The sequence below is a fragment of the Fringilla coelebs genome, assembly GCF_963513975.1.
Source record: "Fringilla coelebs genome assembly, chromosome: 2".
Classification (NCBI taxonomy): domain Eukaryota; kingdom Metazoa; phylum Chordata; class Aves; order Passeriformes; family Fringillidae; genus Fringilla; species Fringilla coelebs.
The window spans coordinates 115,742,670-115,761,191 of NC_140029.1; the positions used below are offsets into that span (position 1 = coordinate 115,742,670).

General features: G+C 39.9%; 1 protein-coding gene across 3 annotated transcripts in view; it reads right to left on the minus strand.

The window, feature by feature from the left end:
* Positions 1-18,522, minus strand: part of FCHSD2 (FCH and double SH3 domains 2) — a 120,299-nt gene that overhangs the window by 46,618 nt on the left and 55,159 nt on the right. For all 3 annotated transcript variants that reach the window (XM_084226778.1, XM_084226777.1, XM_084226779.1), the window contains 5 exons: positions 13,154-13,230; positions 11,964-12,108; positions 8,964-9,097; positions 8,034-8,088; positions 7,508-7,636 (listed from right to left, as the gene is read on the minus strand). In XM_084226778.1, coding sequence (XP_084082904.1) covers positions 7,508-7,636; positions 8,034-8,088; positions 8,964-9,097; positions 11,964-12,108; positions 13,154-13,230 — 540 coding nt within the window. The remainder of the gene's footprint in view (positions 1-7,507; positions 7,637-8,033; positions 8,089-8,963; positions 9,098-11,963; positions 12,109-13,153; positions 13,231-18,522) is intronic.

The window sequence follows — 18,522 nt, forward strand, 5'->3', positions numbered from 1 at the left end:
CATATTCCATGGACTCTGAACACCTAAAATTCTCCAAGGCACTTCTCAGTCATCAGCTGGGAATGCGAGAGATGAGCATTTATGAAAAACACTGAACAAGAGACCACAAGTAATGATCTAATGATTCATGTGGATGCAGAACTACACTACAACCCGGAATTCTCTTCCCCCAGGTTTGATGTGCACATCAACACAGAGACAGATGTCCCTGGATGGGAAAACAGTGTGGGATCAGGATCAGCTGCTGTGGAACCCACAATGAGCATCTGCTGGAACACTGGGATCACGTGCTGAGCGTGATCCCTCCAGCCACCCCCCTCTGTGGGAATGACCGTGAGGAGGCCAAGCACACTCATCACCTGCCTGGGAAGGAAAGTTCCTGTGCCCATCTGAGGCTGGAGATAATGCCATCCATGGCTGCCTTAACTGGGATTGCAGAATATTTGTGGCTTGCAGCCGACAAGGACAGGAAGTGAAACAATCGTTCTTTCACTTGCACAAGTCCCCTCTGCAGTTTTAAGGGAGTTTTACAGGATCTGAAAAGAATTGGTAGCACTGAAATAATAAAAGAGATTTATAGAAGAACATGGAAATCTCTGGTGACTTCAGAATTACTTTATCTTAATGCTATTTTTTCGTTGAGGGGCAAACTTTCCATTTTAAAAAAGGAATCCCCTGGGTGCTTCTAAATCATTCCAGAAAGTTGGAAACAATGCCATGGACGTAAATTGATTTTTTACAGTGATAATATTTGTCCTCCTTGTTCCAGAGGCTACAGAAATATGTGCTGATGCAAATGGTACCCTTTTATTTCTGCAGGACACAGCAGTGCTGGGATAACATTCCTGAGCCAACTGAAGACTTTCAGCTACTGCCTCAACTTATTTTTCAATTCAGACAGAGCCACCAGGGGAAAGAACCCTTTGCCACACACATCTTATTAATTTCAGGGCATAAAGCAAATTATTAACTGGAAGCCACCAAGTCCTCAATTTGGGGTCATTTTTATAAACACTGCCAGCTCCAGCTGAATCTCATTTGTGCAAATCATGTTTGGAGCCTGCACTTACATTTGTTTTAAATGACCATTGAAAGTGCATGGGAAAAGTGATGGATGACTATGCTGAAAACAAAGAAGTCAACACAGCTTCACAAAAACTCCCAACCATTCCAACAAATAAAAACCAGGGCTCACCAGAACATGAAGGTTCCAGCACTGCTGGAACTTCTGCAGTTACTCCACTTAACGGCAGAAAAAACCCCCAAACCAGAAAGCAGAAGGTTAAATCCCAAGGAGAACCTCCTTAGCAAAAAATGCTGTTTTAAGGAACGATAGAGTTTCATTATAATTATAAATACAGGTTTAAAAGGGAGATATTGGTTCAACCTCTGCCCTCAGAGCAGGGTCAGGTACACCACGCTGCTCATTCCTTGGAAGTCAGCCAGATCTCTTCCTCTATCAGAGTCCTTAAAAACAGGCAAGGGTGTGGAAAAGCCACACACTTCACCTGTAATTTTATAAATCAACCTCTCAAATTAACAAAGCTCCACTGTAACTTGTGTTGTTACTGTCACCCACACCTGAGCAAAGGGCTGTTACAGGGAAATGATGTAACCAAGCTTTTATTCAAACCTGCCAAATCATCACACGAACTCTGATCAAGAAAAAGAGCCAAATTACACAACTCCACTTCCTCGTGTCAAGCAAACTGGAAAGTACAGAAAAAACCAGAAAAGCAGCCTAATAATTACAACAGGATAAAAGAAACCACTGAAACCACAAAGACAAAGCACCAGCTTTTGACACTGTTCTCCCTCAAACACCAAAGCCCACATGAGCAATGACATGAAATAATTCCTTTTAGAAGGGCTTAGTTTAGAAATACCTGCTGCTACTCCTTGCTACCTTCTCCAGAATTTTCCTGTGCTCATAAAAAATGCAGCACCACCTGTGAGCTGTTCCTCAGCCCTGGCACAGGGTGCCCAGAGAAGCTGTGGCTGCCCCTGGATCCCTGGAATTGCTCCAGGCCAGGTTGGAGCAGCCTGGGACAGTGGAAGTTGTTGGAACTGGATGGTCTTGAAGGTCCATTCCAACCCAAACCATTCTGTGATTTTGAAATGGAGGTTTTTGTTCCCTCTTTCTTTCTCTCTTTAAATAATCTCAGAACTGTTTAAAGTGTCCAGCACACCTGCTTTTCTTTTTTCATGTCAACATTTCCTCATAGCAAGTCGCTGTGTAAAGTCGTTCTCTGAGGTGGTTCAAGAGGGGAACATACAGAATTAAGAGCACAGCACTAAAAATGATAAAGTTTCTAAAAGGATGAATAACAAAACAGTCCTGATTTGACTTCAAACAATCTCAGACTTCTTCAGACCTCAGTTTAAAGTAAAAACCTAAGCACCAGGCAGACAACTTATTTTTAAAAGGGTTTCTGGGCTGTACTTTCACATTCAGGTGATGGCAACTCTTCCTAAGCAGCTTGTCAGGAAATTGGCGAAGAATAAAACATTACCAGGCTTTATTTAGTCAGTGCTTTGAGGGGTTTTAATTTCACTGCAGAGACTGAAATGGACATAAAGGACAGATAAAAAAAAAGGCAAAAGGATTCAAATCTTTTCTGAATAGAAACCTAGAATGGCTTTGCTCCTTATTAAGTGCTGTAACTGGAAAACTAGGAAGGCACAGTAGGAACAATTCTTCATCCTACTGAAAGAGCTGGAAGCAATTTGTATTTTCTTTCCAAGCATCCCTGTTTAGTCTGTGATGGCTTTCCCAGTTACAAACACAGCACAGCCAATCACTTTTTCTTCCCTGCAAAAAAAATGTTGCAAAATAAAGTAACATACTCTGAACCACTGAAAACAAGCGGGAGCTGCGTGCAAGAGGAACCTGGTATGAAAAACCCCTTTTGCTGCCTGTCACAGAAAGGGAAACAAGGCCACAAGGTGGACTGTCATTCCTTTGTCACAGGACAGAAACACAGCAGCATTCCAGAGCCAGACAGAAGAACAAACCCAGCAGCAGCTTCCTCTTGGGAGCAGCCCAGGGTGCCTCAGCCCAGCACACATCACGCTTTCCCAACAGGCTGGAAATCCCTCCTGCAGGCACAATGTGGCTGCAAAATATCTCCACCCCTCCTTTCTCCAACACCAACACAGCCTTTTATTGGATTTTACTGTTCCAAAGCACTGAAGATCCATTCTCCAGGCTGGCTGTGCAGGAACTCCACCTGTCTCTGCTCAGCTCAGCTCACACAGGATGCCAGGACCAACCCTTGACGTCCACATGCAACAATAAACACCCCATGATTCTATTTTATGCCAAGTAAAGACATCGAAATTAAAGGTAATTTAATATAAGGAGAAAACAGATGGGAAGAGGCAGCCACATCAGCTGAGCTTTTAACCCACTATTTATCAATGCAGCCATGTCAGAGCTGAGAGGAAAACCTCAGGTTTGCTAGGGAAGTGAGCCCTGTCTGCACATGCAGATGGGGCACAGGGATGGCTTGAGAGTGCAGTGCCACAGCTCCAACCCAAAGGCAGCAGCTGGATGCACATCATGGCCAGTGTAGGAAATGGAAAGATAGAAACTTTCACAGACACTGAAAGGTTTCATTTGCAGCCTTGCAAGAAGCTTGGATTGATGTAAAAATAAAAGTACACAGACATTAAGCAGAAAAATTACAAACTTATGTTTCTATAGCTGTAAGTAAGAATATACCTTAGTTAAATAAGAGACTGTATTGGGTAAGATGGGGAAGGGTTTTACAGTGTAGTAATGTAATTACTACACTAATTACTGAAGTAAGTAAAGTATTTTAGAATTACTAAAGTTTAGTAAGTATTTACTTACTAAAAGTTTAAATGTTATGATAGAATCATATGTGTGCAAGTGTAACAGCAGATAAAAGTATCCACAGTGCAGCAGCATTAAGTAAAGGTGATAGGTTAGAAAAACAAAATCAACTTTGTAGCAACTTTCTATTGGATTAGAATGTTATATATTGCCTTGTAATTAGACTGCTATATATTGCCCTGTAACCACGAAATTTGTCCCTACTTTGAGCTACAGCTGACTGCTTGCTCTTTTAAATCTCACAGCCTTTGAGGCTGATGTTTATTTGAGAGAGAAATCATTTTTAGCCTGACTGTGGTCCCTTCAATCCTTTCCATTAACACAGTGATAATAATTGGTATCTCCAAGACAACAGGCCAAGGACTGGGTGTGCTCCAGCCAAGCCAGCCCTGGCTTCCAACGTGCCAGAGGCAACAGAACTCACACCCCCCCATCCTAATTCTGCAAACAAGAACCCAAAACCCAGGGAGAAACTGTTTATGGTGGATGCAAACAGAAACAGCCTCTGACACATTTGTAAATGTATATACAGTAATACAGCCAAGTGTCAGCTGAAAAGTTTGCACGTGTTCTTTTCTAGCTCGAAAGATTTTATCATTTTTGGGTAACAACTAGAAAACCAGGCACTGGGTCCAAAATCTGAACCATTTGAGGAGATACTTGATGTGATTTAGAAATGTGGAGAGCCCTGAGCAGTTCAAAGATCAGCTCAAGGGCAGCTAAATGGGGAAACACTCACAGACAGCACGTGGCACTACAGGAATACCTAAGAGCTTACTAATATTGAGATAAAAAAGCACATTTTCTGAATATTAATCACAACACAGCGGCAAAGATGTTCAGTTTAGACACTACAACTGCTCACAGCATGTAAAATATACTGGGTCACACCACCACACCACCTATTGAAACAAAACCTGTGCTGGAAGGGTGAAACTCCCTTCCAAAATCCTCCTTTCCCAGGGATGTCACCCAGAGATTAGAAACACTGCACAGATGTCTCCATTCCTTCATCCTTTACTCCATTTTCCAGTTCCAGCATCTCTTTCAAAAAACCCTAATGGCTATTCAGGTTTCTTCAGTCTGTAGGCAGCAATTTTTTCCCCAAGTTACTGCATTTCTTTTAAACATAATTTCATCTGCTATTTTCTGCCTGGTCAACCAAAATTGGCAAGATCTTGCTCCATTTCTCAGTCACTGTACATTTGCTGATACTGAATGATTCTTCACCTTCAATTGGCCACCTCTCCCTCCAGTTCCTTCTCCATTTGTGTTAAATCATTCTGCTAAATAAAATAATCATTTTTTTCTGTACTTTATACAGTGTGGTTCCCTCAGGAATTTCAGTAGGAGGAGAAGGAGAAACCAGGACCTTCTGCCACCAAATCCCATTCCAGATTACAAGCTGCTGTTCCTTTTATATTTATTTATACATTTAAGCAGCTTCACCCTTCAATTTACATTAGAGCTCCTGGATGAAAGAATTAGAGTCCAGTGATGCATTATCCTTGATTTTCCTGAAGATTTTCCCACTCTCTCCCCTAAAATCTCCAGTGGCCACTCCAGTTTTGGGACCTGTGCCTTGCTCTAGAGAATGACCCCATTCCCAGGACCTGGGTGTGCTCCCAGGGAGTTTTGCTCATGGCCAACAGTGCAGGAGACCTGAATTTACAGCTCTTCATCAAAAACACACTTTTGTTTACCAGACAAAGAGATTCAACTGCTATAAATATCTGAGAGATGCAGAAAAATAAACCCTGAGTGTTGTCCTTTCCTTCCACAGTAATTTGGCTGGATGAAAGCACTTAGGCTTTCAGTAAACCACAATTATTTATATCAAAGAATAAGTTGAAAGGCTTTTTCTGTATGAAAAATAAAAAGATTCAGCTTGAGAAAGGCTTGAAAAAAACTTACCAAGGCTATTTGCTCATTTTTAAAAATTATTTCAAGCACCCTTTTTGTTTGTTTTTTTGTGAACCTATTCAATTCCCTTCTGGAATTGCTCCCAAGTAAGAGCATTAAGTGATGACAGCCAACCATGCATGTAAGTATGGAATTATCTTATGTAAGCATCAATTAATAATTTTATGTGCACCAGCACAAGAAAATTTTTTACAAGCATTTCCATGTAGTAAACATGTAGTCAGCACAAATATTCACATTTTACTAACAGAAAAGCACACACAGAGGGAAGAGCAGGAGAATTCCTTTGGTGCTTTTATTTTCTACCTCACCTACCTATTTTTCATATCAGTATTTCCCCCCAAAAATGCAAAGGTATGCTGATAACACAGGGATTTGTTATAATTCTATGTTATTTCTCCAATAAGGCAATTCAAAATGCAAATGACAGACTTCTAGTCACCCTGACTAGAAATAATTTGTAAAGAGCAAATTCAAGTAAAGTTTGAAAATGTCAACATGTGAAATGCAAGCAGATAAAGTGTGAAGGAGATGATTTTACAATTTATCTGTAACTCTCAAATTCAAAGACACAGGAATAGTGTACATTTAATTAATTCTGGGGTGATATTTAAGAAAAAACAACTGTGAGCAATCAGATTTGAACTTTTTGAAGTGTGTCATTTCCTCTGAGTTCAAGGAGCTACTCCTGCCTGGACCTGGCTAAGTGCCACAGGTGAGAACAAGAATGCTGACTGCTCCTACTTAAAATCCATAGTTTGGAAACCAAGATATTTAATAACTCCAGCTCATTAATCACACCATAAAGAAGTGTTCTGATCAGACACAAAATAAAAAGGATTATGGGATATGCTACTAAAGAAGTTAAAAATTCTCCAGTTTCCTTACAAGAGGAAAAGACAGGGCTTAGTTTGACAAACCTGACTCCTTTATCCAAATGAGTTTTTTGGTCAGGTTTTTTTTAATCCTTTATCCAAGTGAGTTTTATCCAACTGAGTTTTTCAGAAAGGTAGTGAATTAAAAAATGAAGTGATTGCTCAGTTTTGGGGACTGAAAGCTGGTTCCAAGTTTTTCAGACACCACTGCAGGCTCTATCTTCCCTCTCACTCATGGCAGCTCACTGGAAAAGCCAATCCAGGACTTTGGACCCTCCCAGATTTACCCAGTTCCCAGTTGTGATAATTCACTTGTGGGGAATTTCGGAAGGAATTCCAGACAGGACCTCTGAGTTGTTTTTGATGATGGGGTTTATTTTCTTATCTTCTACACAGACAGGAAGGGCAAGTTTGGCTCACATCTTCACTGCATGGCTCAGAAGGTCACAAGACCCTGAGTCACATGACTTTTTAAGGAGTTATTGATTAATAAACCACTGCTAACAAGGATATATATGTTTCTGACCCAATCCTTAAGTATTTCATCTTATGGACTCATGCTACAGTGCTGCATTCTCAACTCCCTGATTACCTCTTTTATTTTTTCTATATCCTAAACTACTTTTATTTTTTCGATATCTTAAACTCTAAAACTCTAAGCTTTCCTTTACTTAGCTCAACATATCTCTGCTTTAAACTACAAATCCACACTCTTGCTAAGTTTGGAAGCCTTTTCCAAGGTCTCAGACCAAATCTTGGGTTTAATTCTTGCCTTACAGCCCAAAGTTCTGAGAATTCTTTGCATTTTGGATTCCAACAGCCTGTGGCAGGCAGAAATCAGCTTCCTTACCTTCATGATGTTCACCAGGTCAGTTTGATAGTAGCGATCCTGGTGGGCATTGGCAGCTGCTAAAGTGAGGAGATAATCATTCCTGGCGTGAATAGCCTTGGAATTGCACTCAGATCGTCGGGCTTTTAACTGCAACAAGTGAAAACACAGCTCACAAAGGGAATCTGAATGACCAAGCATTCACCAGCAGCAAATTAATTGTGTGTAAATTGTGTTAATACAGTGAAAACTTTGGGGCATTTACAGCTTTTAAGTCTTCCTAGCCATGAGGGGATTCCTGATGGATTTTTCTCCCCTGCAATTGGAATTTCACGTGTGGTCTTCAAAGAACAGTTTTAACTCTAATTAGATATACAATTCCTTGCATATATTCCATATGTAATTCTATACTCTGCCCAGAGAATGCTCTTAGCTCATCCTTTGTCCCACCGATTTCTCTTCCAAGCTGTCCCTCACCTCTACATTCCAGACAATTTGGGGCATTTGCCTCATGAAATGAGCAGCAAAATCCAAGTTTTATACTCACCTTCACACTTGCCTTCTGCAAGCTTATTCTTGACTGAAAAAGACTAAGTTTGGACCTGGAACAGAAATGAGCAGAAGAGATTGAATGATTGCCTTGCACCATTTTTACAAAAGTATTTTTTCACTGTCTAAAGGATGGTGGTTGAAAAAGTAGGTAAGAAAACAAAATCAAGTCAATAGCTATTTTAATCTGAATAAAACTGCAGGATAAATCTGCTCCAAAACCCCCAAACTCAAATTTTTGGTTGTTTTTGTTTGTTTATGTATGATTGTTTATTTTCTTCAGGCATTATAGGAAATTTTATTAAAGTTCTTTTCATCATCCCTCAGAAAGACAGAAGAAATGTCTAAGGAAACCATAACTTCATTCCCTGAGAGCAATTCTGAATAACTTCTAAAAATAAAAATTAAAGAAAAAAAAAGCAAAAGGGGTGTGGTGAACTCCCACAAGACAGGCCAGACTCCAAACCCAAAACATGTGTTACTGGTTTTCCTGGAAGGAAGGAAATCGCCCTCTTTAGGATGTCAAGGAACAGAAAAAACCTAAAGCCTCCAAAATTTATCTCAAAAAATCAAAAACAGTATCCTGCTGCCTCTCCCCCTCTAAACAGACTGATGCAAAATTTGAGATGTGTGAACAGAAAAGGAAGTCAGGAGGCTTTAATATCAAAAAAGTGCCAGCTGACACACTGTCCATAGAAAATGCCAAATTAAAGCTGTTAGTTGAACTTCCTTCCTAAACAAACCAACACAAACAAGTTCTAATTTCCTCTCAGGGTGTGCTTGAAATAGCTACAAAAATGTATAGGAGCAAAACACAAAGACAACCTGGCAGAATCTCATTGAAAGCCCAATATCAAGTGCAAAACCTAATAGAAATGTGCTTTTTGGGGCTGCAATTATTCCTACATATGCCATTAGAAAAACATACTTGGCCTCAATATCAGCTTTCTCCCGCACCGCCTGAGCCATCTGTTCAGTCTCAAAATATTTCTTTTTGCCTTTAGCTAAATCTTTGACTGTCTCCTGTAGTTCAGCTTGGATCCTCGTCAGCTGGTCCACACACTGAAAAAAAGCATTCAGGAAAGAAAATATTACTTTTTTTTGACATCCAAATAATATTATCATCATCGCTTTGCTGCTTTTTATGGCATTTTATAGGGAAGGATGCAGGCTTCAAGTCACTCCTGGTCAATTATTCGTGCAGGTCTTTTAAAACTGATCAGAGCACAAAACCTTCTCTCTTCCTTTCTTTCTGCTGCTGTTTAAAGTGTTAGGATAACCCACAAATTAAACAGAAATGTTCTGAAAGCTTTGGATGCAGTAATTAGTTGAAGCCATCAGAATACAACTGGGAAAAATCCAAAGGCAATCTACTGGAAGTGATACCAAAAAAAAATTATTAATCTTACCTTCTTTAAAATTTAAAACATGAGGCAAAAGCTGCCACACAAAACACAACACAACAGGAAGGAAAATTATTATATTCAGCAATTCTTCAGACACCCTGCCAGCTTAAGGAAAACCCCAACAAAGTGGGAAAGGATGTGTGCTAAGCAGGATCTAGGTAAGAAAACCAATGTGAATCATCAGTGTCTAGAATTAAAACTCTCTTTAGAAGAGATTACTAAAGATTTTCTTTTACCCAAACTGGATTAAGCATGCAGGAGATTGATAGTCCAGTGGATTTCTATTTAATTACAGACATCACAGGCTGGATGTGGTCAGTGAAGGCTCCAGCAGCACCCAGGGGTGAGTTCAAACTTTTGAGTCCTTCAAACACCACTCCAAAGGTCCAAGCTCTTTTCATATCATCATCATCATCATCCCCCTGGCTGCCCTCATTCCAGGTGCTGAACACCCCTGCAAAACACCTCAGCTTCTTCTTTATTACTAATTATTAATGCATAATTAGTATAATTAATGTAACCTCCTTTGGGAGCAGTGCAGGGCTGACGGGGTGCTGGGATCCAACAACCTACTATTGACTTACCCCTGCTCCACTGCTAAAAAATAACACCCAGGCACCTGGAAAAAACAAACTGGCAGCCAACAGGAATTGCTGGTCTTCTCACCACACAATCCTGCTCTCTCTGAAGCTGTCAAATTGCTACAAAGCACAGAAAAATTCCCACTAAAGCCACTGTTTGATGTGTGCAGACCAATAAAGCAATGGGCTCCAGAGTGTGCATTCCCTAGAGGGGGGTTTGGGGAGTGGTGGAAGGCAGAATTTGGATTTTTGCAGACCCCTGTGTGAATCAGTGAAAAATGAAAGGTAAATTAATCTGTATGCAACGAATGGCTGACAAAGAGCTAAAAGCCTGTAGAAAGAACCGGGGTTTTGCAACATCAGTGGGGATTTTGATCCCTAAAATCTCCTGCCAGCATCAAAAAAATAAAATATCAAATAACCCCAGTTGTTAAAAAGATAATTTGAGACGGGTTAATTAATCTTGGTTTGCATCCCTGTAGGATAAAAAATTGTCAGGAGACTGGATGCCACATTAGATGGGTATTCCCATGCAACCTTACAAGTATTTTGCTGACTGAATTTTAATTTTGATAAGCTTTTGTCTGAATGGAGGTCAGAACAATTATTTCTCTGTCCATTATTTATCTGTTTGGGAATTCAAAGGGAAGGGTGAGAGGCTGCACTGTGTAAAACAATAAACTGGTTGTGTAGGAAAATTAATCCTGCCAAGTGGATGATAATTCCATGTTGTAGGAAAAGCATATCACTGTTAGAATACTCTGAACCAGAATACTGCCCTGATAATTGTAATAACTTGTTCTGCTGATTCAGAAGTGCAGGAATAAAGGAACTTCTATGACTTTTAAGAATGTAAAGATCCCACTTCTGCTGCTGACTCATGAACACTGAATTATCCCCACTTACAGAAGAATAAAGTACAATTATTTACCAGTAAGAATGCCATAAAATTGCCACAGCGTTGTTTGGAAAGCTTCGCATGAAAATAAAATTCCACAGGACAATAAAATTGCATTAATAAAGTTAATTTTCCCCTCATGAAACAGAAATTGCACACATTTCTAGGAGTAGAAACATTTGTTCAGAAACTGAGAGCACACATTACAGGAACATCTATTTAAATTTGTAACCAAGTATTTTACAAAAAACTACTCTAGAACAGAGAACTGGGTACATTCTGGGTCTTTGTTGTCACTTTGTAACAAGGAAAGATAAAATGTCTGTTGTTTGGGTTTTTTCTTTTTTAATTAATAGGACATCATCCACTATTCCAGGCTGCTCCAAGCCCTATCCAACCTGGCCTTGGACACTTCCAGGGATGGAACAGCCACAGCTGCTCTGGGCACCCTGTGCCAGGGCCTGCCCACCCTCATAAATGACTTTCAAATGCAACAAGCAATTAAATTAATATCCAGCTCACTGGAACTACACTATTTTCTCTGCAGGGACAATTACAGATAATTAAAGAGATAATTAAAGTGCTTTTGGAGCACTCACTTGTGATAGTGTTACAGGAGGTGGCTGGACAGTCTCCACTCTCTACCCTGGAGATGGCTCATGCCATTCCTCCACGTTTCAGAAGAGTCTTTTCTTAAAATCCCAACTTTTTCTAACAAAAACCACTTGCAATTGTCACTGCAAACCCAATGCAATGCAATGTCTACAGCACAGTGAGAGATTTGCTGAGATACATTTGACCAACTGATATAATATTTTTAGGAGACTCAGTTCCAAGCAGTTACAATTTGGGATAACAGCTCAAAATTTTGATCCCTCTCCAACAAGCTGGATAAGATGAAGAGTACTAAAAGATGAACCTTATATCTATAAGATGAAGAGTACTTACATATTTTAGAAGTGCCACAATAAAAGATTTCAAAAAGCATCTTTTTCCTCAATTAAAATGACAATAGTTTAGAGGATTTTATAAAGCACAAATACCTTCTTCAGCTGCTGCTCCTTAAAGCACCGGACACTCCTGGCTGGTTCAGAAATTAAGTTTTTATAGTTCTCACAGATGTTGAGTCGGGACTGGGCCACCTGCATGGTGCCTTCTAAGAGTGATTTCCAAACTGAGTACATGCTCCTAAAATAATGAAACACAGAGAGGGTGTGGGGAGAAAGAAAGGGAGGTCAGGTGCTCCACTGAAAATCTGGATTTATAGAATCTGCTGAACTGGAAGGATCCTCCACAAGGATCAGAGTCCAGCTCCTGGGCTGGTTTATGTGACAGCAGCACACATTTTCCCAAGAACTGCTTTTAAAACTAAATCTAAAGCACAATCCTTTAGGCTGAACTAGCAAATACCTCCACTTTTAACAAAACCTTTAATGGAAGACGTACCAAAAATAAAGATTTTCATGTCTGTTCCTCCCTCGTAGGGAGGGGTTTGGAGAAGATCTCTGGCACTGTGGGATCTCATGGGTGTTATAGGAGTGTTTTATGTACACTTGAGACTGATAATTCAGTTTATTTCTTTCTAAACACAACCGACTGAGGGTGCTGAAAGTCCCAAACACAAATCTGTCAATTTCTTCCTGCTTGAAATAAAACTTGTAGAATCACAAAGAAGACAATAAAACAAAACATCTGAAAGCTTATTCTACATATTTAAGAGGTGCTGTTCAAAGGCTTTCAGCAACTGAGTTATTTCTGGTTTCATGTTTTATCCACCTTTCATGTTAACGAAATAAAGTTTTGTAAACAACTGTCTCCTGCTTTGCCTCCTCCCTGCTGTCAGATTTGATCTTCACAAAGAACGGCCTCATAAAATGAGATCTCTTCCTCTCTTTTACTGTGAAACAACCCACACACTTACCCCTCTAGCCTTAAAGTTATTTACTAAAATCTATATTCAGATACAAGCATTAACACCCAAACAGATGCAAATTACAGTTGTGGTCCTGTCAAGCTGTTTTGTTTCTCCCATCTTCCTAAATATTCAAGTCATAAACATCTATTTAAGACTAATCTCAGGAAAACAAAGCTTCTCTTTTAACTGGCAATGCTCTACTACAAAAGAAAAAGAAAAATTAGCTACAGAAAAGCAGTGATTCATTGTTAAGTAAAATAATGACACAAACTGAAATGATAAATACAGCAATTTTGAGATTTCCAACTGGTAAATTACCTATAATCACTTCGTTCCTCAGCTCTTATTCCAAGCCAGTCCTTCTTTAAGTATTGGCTAGCCAGCTTCTGAATGCTCTATTAAAAGAAGAGGAGAAATAGTTTAAAAATAAAAAAATAGTTAAATAAAATACCATTTCTGCTCTTATGTCAGACAAATGAAAACCCAAAGAAGCAATCAATCTCCGGCTCAGCAAATGTACAAAGTCCCACACTCAGAGGTGGGAATGTTGGAAGGGAAAGGGCTGAACTCGTGCCAGCTTGTGAGAACCCCAATTTGTATTTCTCTGGATCAGGAGAGGGGGCTCCCAGAATCCAGGAAACATCTGGATCATCACTTATGAGCCCACCCTGACATGCCCAGCTCAGATCATCCAAGGCTGCAGGAGCTCTGCTGCTCCCAGGAGGGGCCCATTACTCAGAGCATTACACCAGACAAGAGATTGACAAATGCAGCTCATCTTTAATTATTAATGTTAATTGCACCCTTCAGTCCCTGCGTTTCGTTTTGCACGGCCTCGGGAAATCAATAACAACATTTTCATACTCAAGGTCAGAAAGCAGCAGGGTTTCATTTATAACCACACAGGGAAGGGGAACTGCTCCACACCGACCCCTCCTCTGGCTGCTGATCCCTTTTCCCTCAATATATCCATATATATTCCATTTTCCTCAATATATCAATATATATATCATTTTCTTCATTATATATGCCAATTTCCTTCAATATATCAATATACATCCTGTCTTCCTCAATATATCAATATATATCCCAATTTCCTCAATATATCAATATATATCCCAATTTCCTCAATATGTCCATACCCATCCCATTTTCCTCAATGTATCAATACATATCCCATTTTGGGGACATGGGTTGGTGGTGGGACAACAGCTGGACTCCAAGTCCTTGAAGATCCTTTGCAACCTAAACCATCAGCACAGAAACACCTCCAGCTTTTGCATGTTAGTCTACACAGCAAAGAAGTGGAGACCTGGGTGAAAATTCCCTCTCCAGCTAAGAATCAATGCCCCAGGAGTATTTTGAAAAAGCAATCCTGAGGAAGAGCCTGGGATGAGCATCTTCGCCCAGTGTCATTTATTTACACTTTCCATACCACGTTTAAGATACAAGAACCTTTGAATTATTAAAAAAAAAAAAAAATCAGAAGTAGCTCAAGCAGCAGAAGATTTTATTCATGTCTCACAGCCCACACAGTGGTAGAAATTTATCACCAAGCTATGACTTGTTCAATGTGTTCACAGAGAAAAATTAAATGTTGCTAATATATCACTAGTAGCAAAGTCATGCTCCCTCATGTTTTTTTTAAAAAAGTGAATTCCATTAGGTAGCTGTTAAAAAATCCCAGATAAAAGGAAAAATAGCATTTCCTTTAACCCTGGCAGAGCGATTTGTGATGGGATTTGGAGCTCCACAAGATGCCTCCACCTGGTGCTAATTCCATGTTTGCACCATTTATTCTTCAGACTCCACTACAAGATCTGCCTCAAGATGCTGAACACACATTCCCCAACCAGAAAAAAATCTCGCTGGCAGCTGAGGACAAGCTCTGCCAAAATTAAGATGCAAAAAAAGTCACAAGAGGGATAAATAAAGCTATTTTTGCCTAGAGAAATCCTATCACTGATGTCAGCAAATAAACCATAAACCCAGTGGGATTAACCATTTATTTCCAAACTGAACAAGCTCAGCAACAGAACCACTAAAAAAAAGTGAAGAGAATAGGAAGGATAAAAGAATCGTGGAATATCCTGAGCTGGAAGGGACCCACAGGATCACAAAATCCAACTCCTAGCCTGGCACAGTCCAACAATCCCACCCTGAGAGCATTGTCCAAACACTCCTAGAGCCATGGCATCCATGGAAAAATCAGCACAATTTCACACACACTCAGATTTGTATATCCCAGGGCTGCAGCTCCTATTTGATGTTTTCTATCACCAGACCTCACCTCAAGTCTATTTATTGATATTATCTAATGAAGCCAGCTGTAGCAGGTATTGGGAAGGAAAAAAATTATAAAATATTTGCTATAATACTTACAAAAGGAATCGCTACTAGAAAAGGAAAGAGGGAGATGACCCAAATTAAAAGATCATTGTTAGGAGACTTTTTAAAAGTCATATTAACGATCCTTTCCGAAACAGTTGTAAGGTTTTTATCTGCAATAATAACTGAGAGGTGCTGATGACAGCAGGTGCCAAAAAAACTTATTATTGACAGCAGAAAGCATGACAGACACAGCTGATGTAACACTGAGTTTTGGGACTATCAGGCTGCTTTTCATTTAGGTGGTTTCGGTATCTTACATCATTTTGATCCCTTCTCTTTATCACAGCAGCTTTCTGACATGATTATTTCTTTTTTTTCTTTTTTGCCAAGTCCTCTTCTGGCAGGCAAACACTCCACTACAGAGAGGCTTCAGTATCTCTCTTTACTTTGCTTCGTCTCTGGGAAAAGAAAGGTTACTCCCAATTAAACTGACTTCATGGGAAGTGTGGAAGCCACTTTTACTAATCAACAGCTGCAAATTAACACTCTCCATTAGCAGCTAGAAAAAGTCACAGTTTTATTATGTATTAATTCCTGTTATCAGACCCATCCATTGCTTATGTGCAAAAGAGCTTTGCTTTATTTTACTTTTAAATGGGAAAAAAAGTGTTGGGAATATTGCACTTTGTCATTATTGAGAGTGCAGGCACTGTGGAAAACTCTGTTTTATTTCAGTACTGCTGGTTCTTCCAAAATAAATTTGACAGCTACACCAAGACTCTCCTGCCACTATAAAAACAGCCTTTTGACTGATATCAGAACTGATATCAGATATTTTCAAACCCATATTTTTAGCTGTAAGAGAGCAAGACTGCATGGGCCATTCTCTGATGATCCTTGTGGGTCCCTTCCAGCTCAGAATATTCTGTGAAATGAATGAAGCAATCTGCGAGGACTGGCTGAGGATGAAGGGGAATTGTCACACAGAGACTCCTCAAAAAAAAATAAAGGACAAAAAAGTCCCACACAACCAAAATGCAGAATGTCTATATTTTGAAGAATGCTCCTACTGCACAAATTAAGAAATTAGGTGTATCCAAACCAAGAGATTTCAGGCACTTCCCTGGTGCCCTTTGCTTTTTTTTCTCAAACCAGTGAGATTTGACCCAACTCCAGTGAGCTCAGGGAGCTGACTCATTCAAACCCAGCTACTTGGGGCCAAAAATTCAGGAGGGAGCTTTATCAGTCACACAGATGTTTGCCTCACCAACTTCAAGAGTAACTTGGAAGAGATTTTACACCCTTGCCCATCTCTTGGAAACATTTGAACAGGGAGAAGGGAGCAGGAAATGCAATACAGCCTGTGAGGTGAGAACTCTGGTTCTTGAATCCAGCAGAACAGTGTCAGTACTGAAGTCTGGGATAGTGATTATTTCAAGGGATGTTTTATTTACCAGAGCTGGATGAGAATGAAGGGACTCAGGCAGGGATTCCAGGCAGGATGTGACGTGGCTCCACGGGCATCACAAGCTCTGTCAGACACAATTCTCGTGCTGGGAGCTCACACAGGGCCTTAGGCAGCAGCCCCATGGCCAAATGAAAATGAAAACAATCCCTGCCACAGGCAGCACATGGCCTTCTCCAGTGCATCCTGGCACTTCCCAAAAGGTGCCCTGACTGCTGATCTGCACTGCCTTTAACATGCTTAATGAGAAATAAGAGATGTCCCTGTGCCTGCAGCATCAATTGCAAAATTCCCTGGAAACATGAGGAAAGGCTGGTTATCAAAGGTGAAGCTGCACCCCAACCATGCTGCTTCTCCTTCCTCAAGATGGGATATTCCTTCCCACTATCAGATGACTCCAATTCAAGAAAATATGGAGTTTCATTCTTTCATTAATTTATTCCTTCATTCATTCATTCATTCACAATTTTGTTCCAAGCTGCTTCATTTCTCTTTTTATTTTCAGATATTTGAAGCATGACAAGAAAGCAAAGAAAACAAAGTGGGAAGCTAAAAAATTCATGTACAGCAGTTAAATATCACCTCAGGCACTCCTGCAATGAGGTTTAGCAAAGGAAACGTCAAAGCTCTTCTCATTCACTTTGTTCATTTGCTAAAACTGTTGCTTTATTTGCAGCATCTTAATACTCTCCAAAACAACCTGAATGAGATACAATTTAACTTTTCCTTTCTCAGCCCCCCTTTTAAAAAAAGCCCTGGCACTAAGTTTGTCCCTTTTTTCCAAAGGTTTCACAGTTTTCAAAGACAACACTCACAGGGCTAAGACAGGAAATGATCAGAGGATAAATCCACTGCAGCCAAGCTGACTAGACCTAGAGCCAATTCAGATTTCTTCATCAAAATATCCTCTAACCTATTCTAATCCTGACCTTTCATCAGGCCAGGATCCATAGCTAACCTAGGGATTCATATTCTGTATTACTTGGCACAAAACCAGCGTTGGAAGTTTCTTTCTCTGCCTTATTATGAGTCTCCCTTATAGGAATACCCTGACAGATTTTAAGTAACAGAACCACACCTCACTAAGCTTCCAACTGCTTTTTCTCTGAATTCTCCTGTCTTTGGCTTCCAAATTTTAGGATTTCAGGCATCAAGAAAAACTAATTGTTAAAATCTCCATAATGTGGCACTGTGGCCATAACTTAATCACAGATACTTCCCACTCTGAGCAGGTTACAAACCAGAGTAAATCCAGTTACACAGACCAAGCTCAGTATTCATGTAGAGAAATGATTTTCACTTTCTAAATTACATATTTTAAATTGCTACACTAAGGATATGTTGCTATTTGGAATCATTCCAGGTTATTTTGAAAGCCTTTTGCTAAATGACTCCTTTAAAAAGGACTGTGCTGATGTTCCTATTGCACCATCCAGTATTTATCCAGTGAGAGTATTTCAGGCAGGTTTAGGGACTCTCTTCTCACAATTTTTAGCTCTACAACCCCTGAGGAAGTACAATAATCCAAGCAAATAAAAATCCCCCAGCTTTACAGGCACCCAGTGAAGAAATTTGAGTAAAATTCCCCACATCTTTGAGCGTGAAAGTTGGAAAACGGCTGAAGATTGATTTTATTCTTCAAAATACAAGAAGCTCCTGTTTAAACCATCTAAAATTATTCTTTCTTATACTTGAAATAACTTCTCCTAGACTGTGAAGCTGTTCTACATAAATTCAGAGTTCTTTTTCAAAGTAGGCTTTCTTTAAGTCCCTAAGAAACTGTTAGAAAACCTCAGGAAGGGGCAGAGCCTCAGGTTGTATTACAAGATATCAGGAGGTTTCCACCACATCACTCCTCCCTGGAGCCAAAGGCACATTAGCAGCTCTGGAG